Source organism: Poecilia reticulata, chromosome 9, assembly GCF_904066995.2.
Source record: "Poecilia reticulata chromosome 9, P_reticulata-male-v2, whole genome shotgun sequence".
In the NCBI taxonomy this organism is placed as follows: Eukaryota; Metazoa; Chordata; class Actinopteri; order Cyprinodontiformes; family Poeciliidae; genus Poecilia; species Poecilia reticulata.
This window is the reverse complement of record NC_088838.1, coordinates 29,200,831-29,223,671: the sequence shown is the minus strand read 5'-3', so window position 1 is coordinate 29,223,671 and position 22,841 is coordinate 29,200,831. Positions and strand designations below refer to the sequence as shown.

Here is a 22,841-nt window from a genome sequence, read left to right as displayed (position 1 = left end):
TGTTTGTTCATTATAATTTAAAATATTTTTTCTGACTAAATGAGGTTTGCAAGAATACCCAAAGCAAAGAAGTCCAATTGACAAGTGTTTAGAAAGCCAGCCTGTCTGATGATTACACAGTCTGCTTACTTTGCAAAGTGTTTTTATTTGAGCAGACAGACACCAAGTAAGCATATGTGGTTTTAGTGTGTGAGCAACACACAGCCTAACACTTCGGCCAAAGATATTACTTTTAACCTACATCACATGCTTTCTGTTGCCACATGAACACGCCAAGATGACGTGATGAAACGTTTTGATCCTTTGTGTCGTCGTAGTGCACCGTCATTCCAACTTCCAAAAGACAACAAAGCGCCGTGTATCCTGGTGGGTCCAGGAACGGGCATCGCCCCATTCAGAAGCTTCTGGCAACAAAGACTATACGACCTGGAGCAAAATGGTGGGCCATTTTCACCTGTTTGTTCAGCCAGTAACCGAGGAGAATCTTACCATAATGTCCGGTGAACGACTTGTGAACGTGTCATCGTAAATGTATTCATCGGATTTTCAGATAATTGCTTTTCAGTGTTCTGTTTAAATCAAGTCATTCGCAATGACTCACTTTGCATTGATCCTATTGCAGTTTCATTTGTCATGTTTTTGTCATCTCTAAGGGATTAAGTCTTGCCCCATGATCCTGGTGTTCGGTTGTCGACAGTCTGAGATGGATCACATCTACAAGGAAGAGACTCTGCAGGCCAAGAACAGGGAAGTGTTCAAAGAGCTCTACGCTGCGTACTCCAGAGAACCTGGCAAACCAAAGGTAAAACCACCAAACGGCAAGAAGCATTAGGAAGTAACTTGAGAGGTTTATTTCACTCTTACCAATCCAACTTTGATTAGTTGGATTGGCTAAACAGTTCCTGATATTTCTAAAGAATACAAATTAAATCTGCAGGTCATTTATTTTGATGTTCATCGTATTTTTAACATTTCAACATTTAGTTTATCTTTATCATGTGTCGAAGTGCAATTAACTTTCCCCCTTTTTGTCCTGACACTTTGTCTCTTCACTGCTCCAGAAATATGTGCAAGATGTGCTGCGTGAGCATCTGTCTGAAACTGTGTACCAGTGCCTGAGGAAGGAAGGAGGGCACATCTATGTGTGTGGGGATGTAACAATGGCAGGAGATGTTCTGAAGACCGTCCAGCAAATCATCAAGCAGCAAGGTCAAATGAGCATAGAGGACGCTGGATTCTACATCAGCAAGCTTAGGGTAAGAAGCTACTGCACTATGTATTGTGATTGGAAATGTTGAATTGCACAGCTTTTGTTTTTAGTATTTCCTCAGTATGTATGTAACAAGAAGATGAGCTTCTAAATGAAGGCCATTAGATTATTTCCTGTCAAAATGTATCAAATAAGTCAAAGTTCAGTAGATCCAGACTTTTTAATGAAGTCACTTGCTATCCACTGGGTATCATTTTTTCATAATTTCTCATCGTGCACATGTCACTCTTCTACCTTCACTACCTTGTTTTTGCCAGGATGAAAACCGATACCACGAGGACATCTTTGGGGTCACTCTGCGCACCTATGAGGTCACCAATCGACTTCGCTCAGAGTCCATTGCCTACATTGAAGAGAACAAAAAGGACTCAGATGAGTAAGTGCCTTGGAAGTTTTAGTTTTTCATCATTTTCAATTGTAAGAGTAAAAGACTGGTTGGTAACACTTTATTTGAAGGGGGGTGAATAAGACTGACATGACACTGTCATAAACATGACATAACACCTGTCATGAACATGAATAAGCCTTCATGAATATGTATGACTGTTGTCATAAAGCGTCATTCGGTAAATTATGACACTTTTAATACAAAGTTGACATTATTCAAAATGTCTTTGTTATGACAACTTGACATTAACCAAGAAATCATTACTGTTTAAACTTTACCTTTAATAACATAAAGTTACCTAATTTTTAAAGTGCAATCAGTAATACTTTTATAACAAATTTATATCAGTAATGATTTCTTGGTTAATGTCAAGTTGTCATGACAAAGACATTTTGAATAATGTCAAATTTGTATTAAAAGTGTCATAATTTACCAAATGACGCTTTATGACAACAGTCATGAACATGAATGAATAAGCCTTCATGAATATTTATGGCATGTGTTATGACATGTTTATGACAGTGTCATGTCAGTCTTATTCACCACCCTTCAATTAAAGTGTGACCGACTGGTTTGACCAGAAAAATATTGAAAGTCGTTATTCTAATAAATGACTAAACTGGAGATTTATCGCTGAAGACATGATGCCTCACTTACTATCTTGCAGATTTTCTGTTCCATCATTTCATAATTTAGTTAATTTCATTTAGTACTAAATAACTAAATATTTTAAGAATTGTAATATATGTAGTATTCACTGCAATTACTTTTGATATACAGAATTAAGAAAAAGAAATTACCTAGCAAGTCAGTAGTTGGGAGCTTAACAGATATGCTGCAAGTGAAGGTTGGAGCTCCGTTAGTTACATGCTTTTACAGTTGTTAACTAAATGGTAAATTGAATTTATATAGCACTCTTCTAGTCATACTGACCACTTGAAGCACTTTACACCAGAGCTACATTCCCCAAGTCACTTACACATTCAGACAACTCAAGGTTGCAGCAGGTAGGGGAGAGATATTGCTGCATTACTACACACCTCAAAGGACTTTGAACCATATGAATGATGGAAAACATAAGCAAATTTTAAACTTCTTAAAATTCTGGCATAGCTTCGTACCCGTAACTGGAACAGTCCTGTACACATACAATAAAAAATAAATAAATAAAAGATATAGATCACTTTATTTTTTCCTTTTTTAAATAATATTTCCATTGTTGACATTCGGACGTCACAGCAGGTTTGTCTGGATTTCAGAAGATAAATCCACTGAGATGGATCTCAAAGCACTGCTTTTCTTATAAGTCAACTCTGATCTGCATCCTGGAGTTGTTTGGCAGCAGCGTGTTGTCACCCCGACATCCGGATGAAAACAGAGCGGGTAACCATAGAAACGTGTGGAGAGAGGCCTTTTTAAACTAACAGGATTAAAGTGAAAGCGGATGGCCCTGTTCCATTTCTGTTTTTGTTTCCGACGTTGTTTTTGCAAGTTCAAGATTATACACTTCATATACCCTTGCCATGAGAGCTAAACAAGGGCCCTACACAGCCACTATGCCTCATTAAGTACCAACATAATGCATCACAGACGATGGTTCCTGTGTGGATTGTCACTTGAATTTCACATTTGGCCATCAAAGCCACTGCTCGTTGGATGAGTAATGACTGTAACATCTTTGTTTCCATGTCTCTGTTTCTCTGTGTCCGTTTGTCTTTCTCCTTATTTTGCTTTCCTCCCTCAGGGTTTTCTGCTCATAGGTCGATGAATGGAGGGCTTGCTGAACACAACCAGTCTGAAGGACACGGCAACACTGGTTTAAGAATACTGTGCCAATTTTTGTACTGTAAAAAAAAAAAAAAAAAAGGGGTTTGTTTCTTTTTTTTTTTTTTTATATACCACTTAAACAGTTCTGTTGGGCTCTGCAACTTTGTCTGTAGCAAGTTGGAAATGTTCTGTTCTGATATTGTTTTTGCTTGTTGATGATACTTCCAAAAATTTACAAATTGATCATTATGATTCATAATGTGTGCACTTAGTGTAATGAACTGCCTCATTGTGAATGCATGACAAAGAAATTAATATAATCAAGAAATATAATATAATATACTCTGTGTTATTGTTGCAGTTAAAAGGCTTTTATTGAGGTTATATATTTGCAAGAAAATGTGCACCATTGATTTAAAAAAAAAAGGTTCTGTATTAAATTTGTCGACTTTGCATTTGGGAATGTGTCGGGATGGTAAATCTGCTATATTTTTGGGGGTTTTATTATCAATAAAGGCTTAAGTAGACAAAGTTAAGACAGTGAAGCATGTACAGGCATGTTGACGGACAAAAAAAAATTACAAACAAGTTTGGTGTGTTGACAAATTTAAATAGTGAAAATTGTGATTTGGTCCCAGCGTCGATGAACGCATCTATTAATGTGCCACTGGGAGTTCATCAGAAGGCATCAGCTTCAGGGCAAGTGCTCTTTAGTGGGATGTTCATCCTGTCATAACATTCATAACATTTTCATGTCTCAGCTGGTGCTCTCCAAACAATGAAATCCAAGAGCTGCTCAGTCCTAAATAAAAAACAGAAATGTGTTTAAAATCTTAAGAGCCTTGAACAAATTTATATGTCTTTAAATGTTGTGTGAACTAGGGTACAATGTATCACGCTTACAATTATGGTAAAGGCAAATTGTTTGATAAATTGTTGAGTTACAAATGAATAAAGTCATGCAAAACATGTAGGATCATGGCTTAAAAAATGTTGGGATTTGTTGAAGGGTTTAATAAAATGCTTTATGGAGAGGATGTCACAAACAAGATTTTTTGTTTTATGATATTGATCCAAGTAATATTAAGATGAAGTGTATGTTGATTCAGTGTCTCGGATACTTTTTATACAGCACTGATTTGCACACTACATACCACAATTACAATAAAGTTATCTCAGTCAATGCATGCAAATTGTAGGCACTTCAGCAGCTCTGGCAGTTTGTGGACGTGCTTGAAAACACCAACTATATTCCTCTTGGTAGCCTCCTTTCCTGCATAGCTGGAATGTGTGTGTGTGTGTGTGTGTGTGTGTGTGTGTGTGTGTGTGTGTGTGTGTGTGTGTGTGTGTGTGTGTGTGTGTGTGTGTGTGTGTGTGTGTGTGTGTGTGTGTGTGTGTGTGTGTGTGTGTGTGTGTGTGTGAGAAACAGCCCACACATCCCCACACAACTTCTTACATAAATGTTTATATACTTGCATTATTACATGTTCACATATTGTGAGCATGGTTTTTGGCAGTTTCCCATATATTTACATCTTGATTCACAAAAATGCTGGGCATGCAAACATAGACTGTTCAGATCCATTCATCCAATGGGCTGTAAGGCTAAGCAGTGACATCAGACAAACCTCCAAAGTAGATGTATAATGTAAAGCTGTAGTATCAGATGGTATATCATGTTTATGATGGATTATTTGTTCTTTCCAGGATAAACTGCGTCAGAGATCATCATGTTCATCCTAAAACTATACTTTCCATCATTCGAATAGTTTGGTCAGTTACCCGTTTTACTGCAGCCTCCTGGAAACGTACCCCTTTTAGTTCCCTTCATAGTGTTGCTTTAACTTACTTGCTTGCAAAATTAGCTGAAAGAAAGTTGTGAAGTGCAACAGCTGCAAATATTTGTAGAGAGGCAGAGGTATGGAGCATTTACCAATGTCAAAGCTTAAGCAGCTAAAAAAAACATCAGCTTTCATGATGGGGGCGGGGGGGTTAGTTTGCTTTGCAGAACTTTACTTTAATCAAATGACGAGTTTGGCACACTTAATTTTGCAAGAATTACTGTTCAGGTTTTGGCGTTGCGATTTCCTGGTGAGTACAAAAGCAAGAAGGTTGAGTTTTGTGAAAGGTCATCGTTAAACTTTGATCTGCAACACAAGGCTAGAATATTTATGCAGAAATGATCATTTTGCACTTCACCACTATTCCAGTGATAAAATACAGATAAAAGCATTTTGGTAATGGTGACAGATTGTTATTAAATAGAATGCATAAAAGGAATATAAGTTTAAGATTTTGGTTTTACTGTAGAATAGATGCTGTAGAAAATCTGTTTCCACATTACCAAACCTGAAAACTCGCCTCATGTGGACAGCTTTTTATTTTTTACACTTTAGCTTTTGTACAGAACAAAACCTCCAAATGTAACATACTGAGCTTTAAATGTGCTGTTGGGAAGAATTCACTACCTTTTTGAGAGTGCCAACTCATGTTTTTAAACTTTTTGCTTGGCTAATTGCATCCCAGCTGTAGCATTATATTTACTCGATTATCAGCAAGCTGGAGAGCGTTTTCCCTCGATGCTGTTTTCTCAAGAATTAGCTGCTTCATAGCTAAACATTAAGGAAAGCAAATGATGCTGCCCTGATCGTATCCGACAGCTGTCGACTTGCACATTCTTCACCAATGAAGCTTTTAAAGAAAAATGCAGAAAATGCGTTTGCAGCATCTTTACTTGTCTGCCTCTTGCCTTACATTACCTCTTTGCCAACATTTGGTACATTCATTCATTTATTCATTCCCTTGGCTTTCTGCATGTTTTCCTGTGGCTTAAGTGAGACCCCCCTCTCGCTGTACAATAAACCCTGTCTGGTTGTCAGCATGTGTGTATTTGCCTGCCTACTTGTGCCCCAAAAATCATCTCCTGTGCACATATTTGAGTGGATGTAATCGAGCTTGATCTCAGGTATGTTTGTTCATTCCTCCTGTTGTTTCTTTCATTGTTCGTTTAAAAGAAAAACAAATCTCAAACATGGACTTGACATTTGCACTAGCCTGCAAATTTGAGGTTCCAGATGGTGTTTTGGTAGCAGGAAACTGCCCACGTGGATTTTGGCGACGATCTCGGCAGGACAGTCCGATTGTTTTAAGTTCTAATTAAGGCTTCTGGTCGGAGAAAAGAGATCATCCCACACTGGCTTTGGTCATTTGCTGCTTTAGTCAGATTTGAATTTAAAAAAAATAATATATAGTGCAAGCGCCAATTTTCTTTTTTATCTTTTATGACTCACTTTGTATTAACATGCTTTTCCTTTATCTTCTGAGTCCTGTGTATTAATTTCTGTATCTTCTATTCAAATTAAAGATGGCATGATTAAAGGATTTAAACTGATATCTCCATTTGCTCTGATTATTTCTGTGATCTGAGTCAGCTCTTTTGTTTCCCATGTCTCCAGTTGTTGCTCATTTTGGATGAATATCTCCTCCCATCCCATTCCAGATAGATAAATTGCTTGATCTCATTTAGTTGGAATGAGAGTCGTCTGTGGCGTAACTCTTGCCACCAGAAACGTAATACAAAGTATGATATAGAGCACCACATCGATATTTTATAAGAATGTATTTTGAATACTTGAATGAAAATCATGAAAATTGGCTTGATTTTAAAAAAGGTTTAAGAGGAAATATTTATTTTCTCTCAGATTCTTTAGGTGTGAGGGTAACGGAGCAGTATTGATGAAAGAAATGCATGTGGTTTTCTCTCTGTTGCTTGTATAAAACCAAAATATTTCCCAGTGCTGTCATTCAGTGAGGCAGTACAGAGGAAGCCTGGGGGGATGGAGGTGAGTTTCTTCCTGTGTTTTTTTGCACATCTCTGCTGCTGTGAACAACTGATCCAAACAGCCTGCGCTGCAAGGACCTTTTTGTTGTTCACCTTTTTGTTGCATCGACTTCAAGGACTTCGCATTTACCTCTAAATAAAGAGAAACATTTCCAGAATATGTCAACACATTTGCTTGGCTTGTTTTTCTTGTTTAGACAGTTTAAATCAAACCCAGTTAGAGTGTTTATCTAGGTAAATGACGCTGTTTAAGCTTCAGGCATTTGAGCGTAAAGGTCAGTTTTTGGGCTTTAAAATATTTACTTGAGCCATTTCCTGCTTCGCTTCTCTTCTGGCCTCCACAAGTGGTTGTTGCCAAGGCTCAGAGGGCTGATGATCAAAGTACTACAGCAACCTGTCAACAAAACAAGAGTACTTGGAGTACCTTGTGCTAACCCTGAAGAACTATGCGTTTGAATCCAACATCAGTAAAAAGATTTGGGGAAAAATTATGCTTTCATACTTAAAGAATGCATGATTTGTAGTCATTTCAATATATCAAACACTGTAGAAATCGTGATTAATGGGAAGAAGTTGTTGAAGACTGCCCTCTGTTCTGGACGATGAAGCAGAAATGGAGGACAAATGAGAGGTAAGCAGTTAAACCTTTAATAAAGGAAATGTATCTTGAAATGTAAATGAAAGCAGAGTGAGACTCGAGGAATTTCAGTGTTGGAGTTTTTCAACGTCTTAACTGAGACGCTCCAGAGAGACTTTGAGAATTCAAAGCATGTTACAGACCTGCTAAAACATAATAGGCTTTGGAAATGGAGGTCAAACCAACCATCTCTAGGCACATCTGAGCACTTTCTTTGCCTGAGGCGAGGAAATAAAAGCAGAAAAACAACCATTTCTTTTTAAATAAATTGCTCTTTTGACCTGTGCACTCATGAATTTATTCAACCGGGGGAACTGTGTCTCACTTCTGAAATCTCTTAATTACCCTTTTATGTAGTCCAGTCACAGGGCAGCATATGATTAAAATGGAAAATACATTATTAAAGCAATACTCTTAAATAACACCAAACTTGTGCCTACAACTTCCATAAACAAGCACTTAACAGGTTGAAACATGCCTATTAAGGCATGCTGACTCAAAGGACAGGTCAGGATTACTGAAATGAGGTCATGTGAAAAGGTCACAAGTGTGGCGCCTGCTAATAATAGTAAAGGATACAAATGCCACAAAAACCCTTTACAAAAAGCTTTAAGCAGTTTTATGTCTTCAATAGAAAACATGTCTTCAGTGAAATAACAGAATTTTGCTCACACGGTGCCCATTTAAATGTACTGCTCAAAAAAATAAAGGGAACACTTAAACAACACAATATAACTCCAATCAAACGTCTGTGAAATCAAACTGTCCACTTAGGAAGCAACACTGATTGACCTGACGAGGGTCCCCGTTGTCAATCAGTGTTGCTTCCTAAGTGGACAGTTTGATTTCACAGAAGTTTGATTTACTTGGAGTTATATTGTGTTGTTTAAGTGTTCCCTTTATTTTTTTGAGCAGTGTATATTGTAAAGGTAAGATAATCACCAAAATTCGACGTGGTTTTCCTACTGGACTGTGGTGGATGCTCCTACCACCACCACATCGTGTTAGTATTATTTCTTTATTAGTATAGCTTGTTATTTCATTTAGACATATATTTTCTAATGGGTGCACACTTTAGTTAATGTCTGTCTGAATGGTTCATTTATACTTGTGTTTTTGTTTGAGGTGCCACGTATAGGAACCGGCTGATGGAGGAACCTGGGGAAAACCATCTACAAATTGTTGAAAGACTGAAGGGGGAGACTTCAAGTTGTTTTATTTAATTGTGTCACTTACATATTCCCTTATTGTTTGTGCTAGTTCACATTCCACCCAATGAATGGACATAAAACTTCTAAAAGAATCAGTTTTCAGTTGTATGTTATTAAACTGAGATTCCTATTAACAGCTTCTTCTACTGTTTGTTAAAACACAAAACTTAAATTTAAAAGAGCCATAAATAGCATTCCTAAATATTCATCCTGCAATATATGCATTGCACAGCCATATGAATACCATAACATGGTTTTAGTTACACAATTACATACATCTCTGGTAATTATTGAGTCGGTAAGTCATATATTTCATTAAATAGAAATAAGCGGTAGGACTGAAAAGTGTTCACTTCTTCCTACTCCTTTTCAAACAGAACATCAATGTCAAGTTAATTTATGTAGCACTTTAAAAATAGGTTTAAAACTGCACCAAAGTGCTGTGCAAAAACAATAAAATAAATTGATGGAAAAGAAAAAGAGAAATATCACAAGAAAAGAAAAAACTGTAAATTTTGTTAAAGTAATATAAGTAATAAGAGTATATGAGTGGGTTATGTATGCACGTGTTTTCTGTGGTCCTAGTAATTCCTTGTGTTCTGGTTTTTAAAACTTGTTTGAAATAAATAAAATGAAATGAGACACATCTTATAACACAGACAGTTCGTTCTTTGCCAAGGCAGTTCAGCAGCTGGGTTATCTTTTTCATCTGCAACTTGTATATCTATGGATGCACCTTCTCTATGTGTCCAAACAAGTGTGTTAAGATTTTCCCTATAAACAGGGATGTTTTTTTTTGTTTTTTTTTAGGGATGTTATTGGTTGGTTTCACAGTCTTTCATTCCATGTGCAGCCTTGACTGCATCCATTGCATTTCATTGTTGTGTTTTAGCACAACCAGTGCACTATTTAACAAGATCCAGAATCACATTCTACAGTAAAAAACTATGCTATATCTTGTGCAGGGTTGCATAATGGCATGATAAAACATTGCACACTTATCGATTGACTCGGTTGTCCAGAATTAAGTTACCAGTTTCACTCTGCTGGCGGCAAATCTATCATATTTCCTCACTTAGGCTGCCAGTAAAGCAGGGTTTAACGAGTCACGATGTGCTGCCTTCTCATTCTCCATCCAGCAAATATCGAGCCAGACAGAGGTTGATGTGCGTGGGCCAAAAGACCAACGCTCAAGCCCTGACGAAAGCAGTCGAGACGGAGGCGAAAAAGAAAGTGGAGAGACGGAGGAAGGAGAGGAACTTCCAGGAGAGGAGACTGGCATCTGATGAGGACTTTGAAGCAGGCCTGGACCTTAGTGGTAAAACTGAATATGGCTTAAAATAAGATAAATAGAGTGAGACACCTATTAGATTTCACAGTCGGAGGTGTGATGTTCATTATTAGAAAACACTTGTTTTGTGGCTTGTTTAATTCAACTGCTTCGCCCTGGTTTTACATCTCTTGATAGTGCCTTGTTTTGATCATGATCATAACAGGCATTGATAAGGAAAAACCCTCCTGTCTTCCCATCTGTTCCATCTTTTCTCACAGAAACCCCTCCATGTGCCCACCCACGCGTGCAGAATCCTTTTCTGCATAATGACTTCATCTCAGTCTTTGTGTCAGACTCTCTTTTTACCACAAGCAAAAACTGTCTGGGATGAATGAAATGAATGTGTTCTCTTGTCAGGGTAAAATCAACCAAATGGGGTTTTGATTTTGAAATCAGAACCAAAAGGTTCTTCGCTGCTGCCGGAGTGGCTCAACTTTTAAATTCAGAAACCCATGCCTTTTATTCACGCTGCAGGTAAGGAGGAGACAAGTGATTCGGTAGGGAAGACGTGCTACACGAAGGCTTACAAGACTTTAAAAATGGTGCCTGTCATTCCTTTCCTGGAAGGCATAGAAAATAGTGAGATGTCTTTGATGCATTGGGGCTGGAGCCTCCGGCACTGGAATCAAGCTGAAAATTATTTGACGGAAAGGTCGGCTTAACTCAGTAGCAGTTTATAACATGTGTTTTCAGTTAATTGAAGGCAAGTGGATTCACGAGAAGGAGAAAGGAGTCAGCTTCCATGAAATGGTTAACAACACCAAAACACATTCTCTGCTCAGATCTCATAAACCATCCAAAGACAAGAACATGATTTGGTTGAATCCTTCAGTATTAGATTTGAGTCAACGTGAGCCGAAAGGCAAAGCAAAATTCTACATAGTGCATCATGTGCCGTCCCAGAATCCACGCCTTGTTTTGTTGAATTTATTTATTAGAGTATTCTCCAATAGGGTGGCAGTTCTGTTCATAAGAAAAGTCCAGCAATTTTGAGTTATGACCAACACAACAGAGCTTTTAAAAGTATGTATCAAAACAGAATAAAAATACTTCAGATAAAAATTTTAAATAAACCAGACACTGCGAGTCCCAATATGTCAAACTGGTTAACTTCACCTTCTTCCTTTTTTTTATTTCTAAGAGAAAAAAAAGCAGGAACTATTTTATGTGTCTTTCCGCATTTAATTTGGTCTTCAGGTAGAAATAAGCGGCGGGGTTCTCTTGAGATTCCCCCGCTACTGTCTACTGAATATTGACATCCTTTTTAGATCCAAAAACTCCCATAATACTTTTGATTTTTGTCTGTTTGTACTCTACCCACCCTGCTTTGCTGAATTTGGTTGAATGTGAGCAGACAGTTTATCCCTGTATGCTTCAGAGATCATCCAGCTGCCGCTTTCTTCTCTCAGATCAAAAATAAACACCAAATGCTTTAGAAAACTGTGACTCCCCATTCCAGTCAACTCCTTCCCCATCACTTCTATTTTATGTTGATCTCAAACTCCCTTATCTGAAGAATGCTGTTACTGATATGAGGTAATTATTGGCAATTTTCAGTCAAGTTCAACCTGCCTTTTTGCTTCTCATTACCATGTTTTGATTGATGCTGTAAATGTTCTTCCTAAATCCTCAGAGTATTTTTGATGCCTTCTTCTTCTAGATTATTCTTTGCTCAGTTTTACTATAAATCTATGCATTGACCAACGTTGTCCTTCTTTTGTCCAGGTTAATATATCTCTGAGCTGGCTTCTTCTGAGTCACAATAACACATTTAGTTAATTCAACAGTTAGAAGTAGAGCTGCAACACTTCAGTTCAGTTCCAGACCTTTTACCGTAGCAGTAAGAGTTATTCAGTGAATGTTAAATATATATCTTGCATTAAGTAAGACAGCAGTCAGAAAGCAAAGAGAAAGGATGCAATGTACTGATGAATTATTATCATCCATAAAAGGACAGAACCGTGTTACTCATTATTTCTAAAAGCTGAAATCAGACCTTATCTTCTCTCAGCAGGACTGCTAACCCTCTTCAGAAGTCTGCATTTCTTCTTTGGTGGTTGGTTGTAGCCAAAGCAGTGGGTTTTAATTTACAAGTAAAATGAGCGGGCTAGCAAGGCTTTCTGTTCTTGCTTTATATTTAGATTCTTCATTCATATTCGTCTTGATTCCTTGCCGGTTGGTACCTGATGGAAAATGATCCACTGATTTCAGGAATATTGCGTCCTTAACACGCATCAGCAGGAGCCACATGAAAAAGCTATATGTCTGTTTGAAGCTGCAGCCTCAAACAGTGCAGCAAGAGGAAATGATTGGATAATTTTGAGCTTTAAAAGGATTGTTCATAGGTGATTATCACAACAAATAAAAAAGTAGGAATTTAGCTGGAAAGCTGACCAGTTTTATTAAAAAAAATACAGCCCACAACCAGCAAACTGTTTTCTTATAGCTATTATTCTGGAAGATCCTTTCTGTTTCCTCCAGCAGCTCTGCCAAGAATACGTGGATATGGGGCTTTTTTAGTCATCCTGTCCAGTCAGTGTTTTTTTGTTTTTTTCAGCAGCTCTTAAAAATCCCCAGTTTGTAAGGAAACCTGGGATTAAATCGCTCCCCAAAGGAGGTAACAACTCGGCTGTCCAGGAAGAAGCAATCAAACAATTTTCTAAATGCAAGATGTCTACTCATCTAGACCCCGAGGAATGTAAAAACTAAAACTTACATTTAAAAAATGTTTGCTTGTTTTCAATAAACTGCCACGGTGTAAACAGAATATTACGCCCTAGGTAAATATGTATTTTTCACAATGTGGAAATTTCTCCCACTAAATAAATGTTACCAAATTAAAGTTGTATTTTTCAAAATTATTCAATTACAGACTATAAGATTAAAATGTGTTTATTTTAAGACTTTCTCAAACACCTTTACCATGATTCCCAAGAAATGCATAGAGCATTGTAATAAAAACTGCAGAAAAGTGGCAATAAATTAAAAAGATTTAACTTTTCTAAAAATAAATACTTTTTTTCTTTCAGCCAGGAACCCAGTTGAGGCAAATTTTAAACTCTGAAATGACAGCTGTTCAAATTGACATTTTTGATTATTTTGAGCGCGTATGCACTCGACTTTCAAATTAAACGAGCTAGAAACTATAATTTCCATGCACTGTGAGCTTCATTTCTGACCCCCTGCCTCCACACAGCTCCCTTCTGCTTAATTTGTCCCACACAGGTGATAATAATCCTCTGCGTCTCTCTGCCCACCTGCATCTACTCTTTTAACTGGAATCCAGATAAGAAAACATATTTCCATGAACAAACAGAAAAGATTTCACTTTGAGGGGGGAGTGGCGGCGTTGGGTGGTGTGTTCGCAGGGCACCAAAGCTCTTTCGGTTCCCTTGGCAACCAAGCACTTCATCACTGCCTGAACCTGCGAGATAATTGGATGGAAGGAATGGGCGGAGCTGCTGCAGTCAGGATGACAAGAAATGTTGCATTACAGGTGGTTGTACACAAGCAGGCACACTTGGTCTCATCCAGCATGGCACTTTTTAATAAAAATAAAATAATTTAATTTCAGTTCAGTTATTCCTTCTGGTGTGATATTTCTAATTTATTAACTACCCACATATTTTAATGTGAAGACCTTTCTTTCACATTTTGCAAAAAATAATTAAACAATTTGATCCCTGAAGTCCAATTTCAAAACATGCAATGTAACAATTTTAACTCTTAGTGGTGATTGACATCCTTATGCTGAAATGCATTAGCGGAAAATGATCCATCCATCCATCCATCCATCCATCCATCCATTTTCTTACACCCTTGTCCCCTAATGGGGTCAGGAGGGCTGCTGGTGCCCCTCCAGCTAGCGTACCGGGCGAGAGGCGGGGTCACCCTGGACAGGTCGCCAGTCTGTCGCAGTAGCGGAAAATGATGAAACTAAATGTGCGAGTTTACAAAAACACACATTTCATCAAAATGTATGAAGAATTAATTCGGTCAAGTAGTAACTCAAAAACACAGTGTGTGTACGGCAACAATGAAGGCAACGGCATAGTGAAAGCCTAAAAAAGGCCTTGTACTCAAGCTGGCTGTGCTTAGATGCTGATGCAAGTGATAATTAAGTCTTATAGCTAATGTCTCTTAGTTAGCAATAAACTGGCACAAAATGTCCCTAGTTAAGAAGTCCAAATGACCAGAACCAAAGAAATTACATTTTACATTCTTTCAAACCTCAGATAGCTTGCAAGTCATCAGCACTTCTGAACTAAAGGGTCCATTTAATCCTCAGATAAACACATACAGTAAAAGGGTTTTTAATGGAAGCGTCAACATCCGGCATCAAGTGGAGAAAGTTGCTACATGATGTTTTTTAAACTTCTTTGGAAGCAAAAGCACATTTCGATCATTTGTAAGTTATGGTTGGCTCGGTATCAACACATAAATCATGGAACAAATCTTTATTCTATCAAGTTTTTGTTTTGATATATTGGAAAAATGTTAGGGGCTGCACAGTGGCGGAGTTGGTAGAGCTGTTGCCTTGCAGCAAGAAGGTTCTGGGTTCAATTCCCAGACCTGGTCTTTCTGCATGGAGTTTGCATGTTGTGCATGTGTGAGTTTTCTCCGGGTACTCCAGTTTCCTCCCACAGTCCAAAAAAACATGACTGTCAGGTTAATTGGCCTCTCCAAATTGCCCCTAGGTGTGTGTGTGTTGTTTGTCTTGTGTGTCTCTGTGTTGCCCTGCGACAGACTGGCGACCTGTCCAGGGTGACCCCACCTCTCGCCCGGAACGTTAGCTGAAGAGGCACCAGCAACCCCCCCGACCCCACCGAGGGACAAGGGTGTAAAGAAAATGGATGGATGGAAAAATGCTACTTGATAACAATTCTAGACAGTTCCTCTAAATTTCTTAGCTTTGTAGATTCCAATTTCGATAAATATGAATGTTATCACCTTTTGCAATGAGTTAATGTGAAACAAATGTTCAGAATGGTGCTGAATTAACATTCTGAAAATAAAGTTATTGCTGTAAATTCTAAAAGATCCATCCAGCAAAAGGAAATGAAACATATAATTTCTAGATGAACTTACTAATTTTGGAAAGCTCTTCCCGTATAAATATCACATTTAAAAGATTTCAAGTTTTCAAAGTTTGCTTTACTCCACCAAGTAAAAAAAAAAAAGAAAAGGAAGTTCAGATAAAGTAAAGTGAAGAAAGAAAAAATACCATCAAACTCAATTTAGGCAGTTTTGAAAGATGCTCATGCTTTTCCTCAACACAACTTTTGCTTCACCGATCATGTTTTGTGCCAGACGTGGACTTGTCTGACAATAATCTTGGGGATTTCAGTGCCAGGGCCATATCTGCGATGCTTAAGGAAAATGGCACCCTGCTGAGGCTACATCTGTCAGGAAACCTTTTCACAGACCAGTCCACTGACTATCTCGGCTCACCAACTCCACGCTGCAGCACCTCCACCTAAGCAGCAACGCTCTGGGAGAGCATGCAGGTAGCGAGGCAATTATTATTCCACGTTACGTTTCTTGTGTTTTCTGTCAGGTCATAGCCTTTAAAAAAATGAAACATTACCCATGACTCACATTTTTAATATAAGCTGGTATTAAGGATTTTGACCCCTACACTGTTTTTCACAAGTTTTCCATTAGCATCTCCAGATAAGTGAACTTTAGCACCAGTAAATTATATGTTGCATCACCACAAGACAGGAAAAAGTAAGAGGTAAATTGGTCCCCTAATGTTAGTTTCTCTTTTTTTGTTTTGATTGTAGCAATGTTAAAAAGGTTTATACCTAACCTTCAAATATCTCAATTTTCCTCTTAAAGCAGAACTACTTTTTACCTCTGCACTCCTGTGGTTTACACTTTCTCTCCTACACCTGCTCTTGTGTCATTCCAGGAACACAGAGTCTTGATATTTTTCTCATTCAAATCCACAGTTGCTCCTCTGATATCCTTATCTATTGAAATGTGCCAGAAAAGGTTCTTAAAATTCAATTTGACATTTGTGCAACACAGCACCCTATCCATAAGTCCCAAACATCAGATCTCCATGGAAATCTGATAAGTCATTTTTGTTCATCTTTGGTGTTATTTCTCACAATAATACATAATAATTTTAAAAAAATAGCATGAAAAATATATTAAAACGGTTCTTTGTTTGACCTTCCTGAAATATTCATCCAATTTCATGTGATACAGACACAGCAAACATTTCACAAAAGTGCCATGTGTGTATGTGGCTGTTGACAGGAAAATGTCTTAAACACAAAATTATTACTTACACATTTTACAAGTTACTCTTTAGAAAGAGTTGAAACCAGAATTTTACATAAAATCAGTAAAAACACACATAATCTAGTTTTATCACAATATAATTAACCGCATAAACTTTTCTAAGATAGAATCACCCAAAAAAAATGTCCCTCCAATTCAGGAGTTTACACACATTTTCTTACTATTTGCTGGAATTGCTCTTTAAGCTGCACCACTTAGCCCTACAATCTTGAGTTTGCTTTTCACAGTCTTCTCATAATAATTTTCTGGAAATTTTGGCTTGTTCCTCCTGAGAAAACATGTAACTGAGTCAGGTTGTAGGCTGCTATGCAACCACACATCTTTTTAACTCCAACTGATATGAGACTGAGTAGTTTTGTAATGGTCATACCATCAAAGTTGATTTTCTCCTTCATAAATAATTTGGTGGTGCGGTTAGGATCGTTGTACATTAAGACGACCCACTGGCACCAAAACTTTAAAATAAAATACTTTAGCTGCCGTTTCTTCAGACCACAGAGAATCACGTGTTTCCAAAGAGATGCACAGTAGTCTGGATTTGCAAACTGTAATATGAGATATATATGATGAATTTAGAGCAATTCCCTCTTCCTCTTTGTGAGGTTTGTTCCAGCTCATGTTGGCACTCATTTCACACTCTCTGACCTGCTTCACAAGGTCTTCTGATGTTGATACTCACATTTCAAAACCCATTCATGTCTGCCAAACCCAAATTCTTCTCAAACAGTCCGATGGCTGATCTGATTTAAAATTGTTTGAACAGATGAACTTGGCACCTCCAGGCTTCTGGACAGTGACCTTAAGGATGAAGCGGACTTATGGAGGTCCACAGTCCTCATCCTGATATATTTGCTGACTCTTTTAAATTTCCCCATTAAGTCACACACAGAATCGGTGTGGTTGAGGTTTTACCTTCAAATATACACATTCAAAGGCTGCACAGTGGCACAGTTGGTAGAGCTGTTGCCTTGCAGCAAGAAGGTTCTGGGTTCGATTCCCGGCCCCGGTCTTTCTGCATGGAGTTTGCATGTTCTCCCTTTGCATGCGTGGGTTTTCTCCGGGTTCTCCGGTTTCCTCCCACAGTCCAAAAACATGACTGTCAGGTTAATTGGCCTCTCCAAATTGCCCCTAGGTGTGAGTGTGTGTGTGCATGGTTGTGTGTCCTGTGTGTCTCTGTCCTGTGCCCTGTGACAGACTGGCGACCTGTCCAGGGTGTATCCTGCCTCTCGCCTGGTACGCTAGCTGGAGATGGGCACCAGCAACCCTCCTGACCCCACTGAGGGACAAGGGTGTAAAGAAAATGGATGGATGGATGGATGGATATCTACATTCATAGAGATGCCTAAAATATTAAGAAACTTACAAAGCCTTCACAAATTAGCTTTCTCATATTGCCCAAAAGCAAAGTAATCTTATAGTGAAGTTAAAATTGCGACTTTGAAGAACATAATAAAAACAAAATCTTACCTCTCCCTATTTTAATCTGGCATTTTGCAAATATAAATGCCAGAATTTCTACTTTCAATAACGCCAGTATTGACTCTGGAATGTCACTATACTGTGGCCATTTTGTTAAATATCCACAATGTGTATTTGCCGTTTACTAAGTCACCTCTTCTGACTTTTTAAAATGAAACATTTTAGCAAAACTCTTGCTAAAAGTTATTGACAATTTTTCTTTCATTTCAAATGTTTGTGAATGAATTAATGACCTTGTTTTCTACGCCGCGCTTCACCTCCACATAGTGGCTGCTGAAAGCTTCCAGATACATCTCCACCGTCCTCCATCTGGCCTGATTGAATGATAACTGCATAAACAGTCGAGCCCTATGAATTGAACAATTACTGTGTAAAGTGCAGCGATGACACCATGAAAGCTCAGCTCCAGCATTATTAGATTTCTTGAAAAAGCCATTTCTATAAAAGAATTTGCAGCAATAGTGGAGCTTCATCCCTGCACATCAACATCAGCAGGCTGTGGCACTGAAAGGTCAGGAACGTTGCACCTTCATTAAAATCTCTTCCAATTATCATGTGGATGAGTTTGTGATTGGCTGCTGTTGGAAGAATGGCAGAGCAGGAGCCGGAACGTCTCTTGCAGGTAATTGGAAATGAGTGTGCAAAATCGGGAATGCCTCCATGTCTTATTGCCATATGTGCAGGTATGATTTATCTCCATATGTTTGGCCTTTTCTCCTGCTGAAATATCAAAAGGACGTCATCTGGAGTCTGGAGAGGTCTCTTCCATAAAGAGACAGAGAGGCCCAGTTGAATTCTGTGGCATTTATGTTATTGTTTTAATGCATTTTAAATATTTACATAATGGGTTGTCTAAAGTGGGGCTTTTTTCTTCTTTTGTGAGTCATAGACATGTTCAAATACTTCTGTTGATGGGATGATGACAATTTTTTTACTTCGTTCAAAGAAATAAAATAGAATAATGAGAAAAGCTGCCTCACAGTATAGAACCTTAGGTAAAAAGAAAATACTATGGTTTTACTGCTTTAATTACTTTTATTTAAAATAAAAATGTAATTAAAAAATGCTGCTAAAGTATTCAAATATATTTTCCAGCTTTGCTAATATAATGACCATTTGCATGGTTATTCAGATATGTTGATATAAACATGCAAAAACTAAACAAGTGGGCAATATGAGTACAGACAAACAAGACAAAGAGTTTGACAGATTTCTTTGCTTTTTTGATATTTTCATTTTGCCAAGTTGTTGTTGACTAAATTTTTATTCCCTTCTCCTTAGGGAAAACCTTTGGCAGCGCTCTATCCGAGAACCGGGTCTGAGATCACTTACTCTGGTCTGGAACCGCATTTGAAGAAAAGGAGCAACGATGTTAGCTGATGGTTTGGGGTAATAAAATTGGAAAATCTTGTTTTTACCTTTCAAACTCTGCTAAGAAACAAGTAATAGGACCTGGAAGTGGAGAATAATATTGCATAAATCTGCTATTCTTTTTCTGATTTTATAAGAAACTGCAAGCTCTAGATCAACAAAGTTCTCATTAAGGGTATATTATTTTCATTTTAAGGCTTTTAATGCGCCTGATGTCAAAGGGAAATGTGTTAAATTATTTCTTCCATCTCCTTAAACAGCAGCGCAAAGGTTTTCTCCAAAAAATAGCAAGAGAGGCAGAGAGAGAGAGGAGAGATGGTGAGAAGTACTTTTCTTTTTCTTCTAATGGCCAAGAAGGTCAAGTGGATTCTCATCAGTAAACTTCCCTGAGAGCTTTCTTTAGTTTACTCCTCTGCATTTGTATACAAGTGCACAGATACGGTTTTTAAAACCAAGCATGCATAGCAATATTCATTTTTTACTCCAAATGTCAGAAAAACAAACATTTTAATGAAAAACTCGTATGTTTTTTAAACTTTGAGAAAACCTTGGTGGAAAATATTTTGGTGTAAATCTTAAATGCAAAATGGTTTTCAGGCTCAGTTTGTATTTCTGTGACATGTTTGTATTGGGTAATTAAAGATACATCTTTTTCTAGCAAAGTCACTATTTTATTTTTCTGTGAGTTCTTCAGGAAAATGTTACCCCAACAGGAACAGATCTGTCTCTTAATGACTTTGGCAGAGAAGGAGCCATCGCTTTGGGACAGGCTAATTAAAAGAACAACGTTCTGGAGGAGCTGAATGTTAGCTCAGAAACTTTGCTTTCCTTGGGATTGATAATCAGAATAAGCACAAGAGACAAGTTCAAGTTAAAAATGAGCATTCAGAAAAGACACATTTCTTGTTTTTGCTTTTTCAACAAAACCTAGCTTTCTTTGCAAATTCCTATAGCGGTTACTGCTACTTGACTGAATAATATAATTTAAAAGATAACACTTTATGATTACCTCCATCACACTCCAACACCCTTTTTCTGTTATCTGTATTTTTGTCATGCCACAGTAACAACCGAATACCCCCTGAGGGAGCCATCCACCTCGCCACGGGCCTCAAAGTAAACAAGGCAATCAAACTCCTGAATGTAAGCTGTTGAAAAGAGATTGGTTCTGGCTTCACAAGCAACGGGGGGCAGCAGCGGATAAAATGGGATAAATAAACGGATCACTGTACTTTGCTTTTATGTCAGCACCACTGCTGAAGCGTCATGGCCACGCAGGGAGAAAGAAAAGTAACCGTCAAGACTGAAGTCAGTTAAAAGCATGAGCAAGTGTGATTGATTATGTTTATGCGCCTGTGTTGGGAATCTTTTCCTGCATATTGATGTAGGAAAAGTTGTTCTGCATGGATATAAATGAAATGATACTTTGGTTTTAAACGAATTAACTCAGTTTGGGAGACAAATGCAAAGCTAAAAGAGAACAAGGATGAAAGATTTTTAAAAAAAACTTGAGATCTGAGTCAAGATGATGGCAGTATGAATAAAATTAGCTGTAGTTTGTTAGGTTAACAAGTAAAGTACGCTGCTGTTGGAGCGTAGAAAGTACAGAAAGTTCATCATTTTAGGTCTCTTAATAAACAGCATTTCCTAAATTAGTGCTTCAATTTGCACAGCTGGGTTTGAAAAGGTAACATGATCAGTTATATCATACTCACCTGCTACTTTTTATTGCTTAGTAAGCATGTTGTTTGTTGCTTTGCATGTCAGAAAATGTCTATATGTTTCATATGTATCCCAAGAGATATGTTTTTCATAAGTGAACAATTTTCTAGCATCTAGAATTTAACTTATATTGTGCTGTTAGTACCTGTCCAATTTGAAAGATTAACAATTCAATATAAAGTAAATGTGTTTCTATTCGTCAGTGCAGTGTAAAAATGTTAATTTATTTAGCTTTTTGCCAGCAAAAAAAAGTTATTAAAAACATGTTTGTGCAAATCCAGACTATTGATTCTAATCTTTGTGACTTCTGTTTGTCACCAGATCAATAGAAGCCCCATCCGGGTCGATGGGAGCAACGAGATCCTTCAGTCTGTTCAAGAAAACCAAAATTCAGTCATGGAGACATTAAAACTTTCAGTAAGTGACACATTTTACCACTTTTTTTTCGGGCTTTTTTGCAATAGACAAAGACGAACCGATCATTACATCTGTCACTTTCTAGGACATTCCAGTCAACCAGGATTTCGAAGACTTGTATAAAGCAGTGAAAGAAATATTCCTAATGCTCAGAGTAAAACATGGAGGCGCATACTCAGAAAAGCATTATCTTGAAAATTGCTACTGTAATTGCTGTACTTATTTGCCAGCAAAAAGCTAGGAAGTCTGTTCAATGTAACAGATGAAAAGGATAAAATCTTAAAGAAAAGTAATTTTTTTATGAAGATTAATTTCTTTTACGAACTATGCCTCAGATTGAAATAATTACGTCTAGTTAAATCCCAAGTCACTTTAATATAAAGGTGAAAGAAATAAATGACATTTCTTCAGTGCACCAAGCGTATCATCCACAAAGTCTCTGAAATTGGGCAGGTATTGAGGATGATTCTTTTTAGATATGATATGATCTGATTTGATGTTATATAATGCAGGTGGGTAGAAATGATGGAGAGGATCAGAGAGCACTGCATTGTGTTTGAAAAGAAGTGAAAGTGGGTTGCACAAAAAGGATTTAAGTACAGCGTGACTAGTTTAACAGAAAAATCCAGCTATGAAAGAACCACTGTCCGCCGTTAGGTAACAGGTTTGTTTACAGCAGCAAGACAAACTCAAACTGCGGTAGATACAGAAAAATGTCACTTTGGATGCATGTAACTCCCCCACACACTCAGGCGCCCCAAAAATGAACTCCAAGCCAGATATTTTTGTTTAAATATCTGATAAATACAACTAAAAAGCTGGATATTTGAATTGTTTTGCCATGTTAGGGGATCACATGAGGTGTAAAAATTACATAACTGTTCAATATATTTTTTGTGGTAGACAGCAAAGGGAACGGATGGCATAATGTGATGATCTATTACTCAAGAAAATACCACTGAACATATAACTGAGTTAATTCTTTAAAGAGAGAAAAGACAGAATAAAATTAATCTAATCTAAATGACGTTAGTTTTAGGTCAATTAGTGATCTAAAACGTTGCTCTGTGGTTTTGACCTTTTCAGATCTGTT

The 22,841-nt window shown here is 37.6% G+C and overlaps 2 protein-coding genes across 3 annotated transcripts in view; both read left to right on the top strand.

Moving 5' to 3' along the window:
* Positions 1-6,816, top strand: part of nos1 (nitric oxide synthase 1 (neuronal)) — a 56,198-nt gene extending 49,382 nt beyond the window's left edge. For both annotated transcript variants that reach the window (XM_017306781.2, XM_017306782.2), the window contains 5 exons: positions 318-439; positions 654-802; positions 1,062-1,256; positions 1,528-1,646; positions 3,403-6,816. In XM_017306781.2, the coding sequence (XP_017162270.1) occupies positions 318-439; positions 654-802; positions 1,062-1,256; positions 1,528-1,646; positions 3,403-3,418 (601 nt within the window). In that variant the 3' untranslated portion in view covers positions 3,419-6,816. The remainder of the gene's footprint in view (positions 1-317; positions 440-653; positions 803-1,061; positions 1,257-1,527; positions 1,647-3,402) is intronic.
* Positions 6,817-7,868: 1,052 nt separating this feature from the next.
* lrrc74b (leucine rich repeat containing 74B) lies at positions 7,869-22,608 on the top strand. Its single transcript, XM_081611146.1, is given in 14 exon segments — positions 7,869-7,897; positions 10,254-10,432; positions 10,922-10,944; positions 13,816-13,861; positions 13,864-13,920; positions 15,731-15,892; positions 15,895-16,017; positions 19,520-19,549; positions 19,552-19,620; positions 20,323-20,431; positions 20,674-20,752; positions 21,653-21,748; positions 21,834-21,902; positions 22,597-22,608. Coding segments are annotated over 14 exon segments (1,083 nt in total).
* Positions 22,609-22,841: the final 233 nt, after the last annotated feature.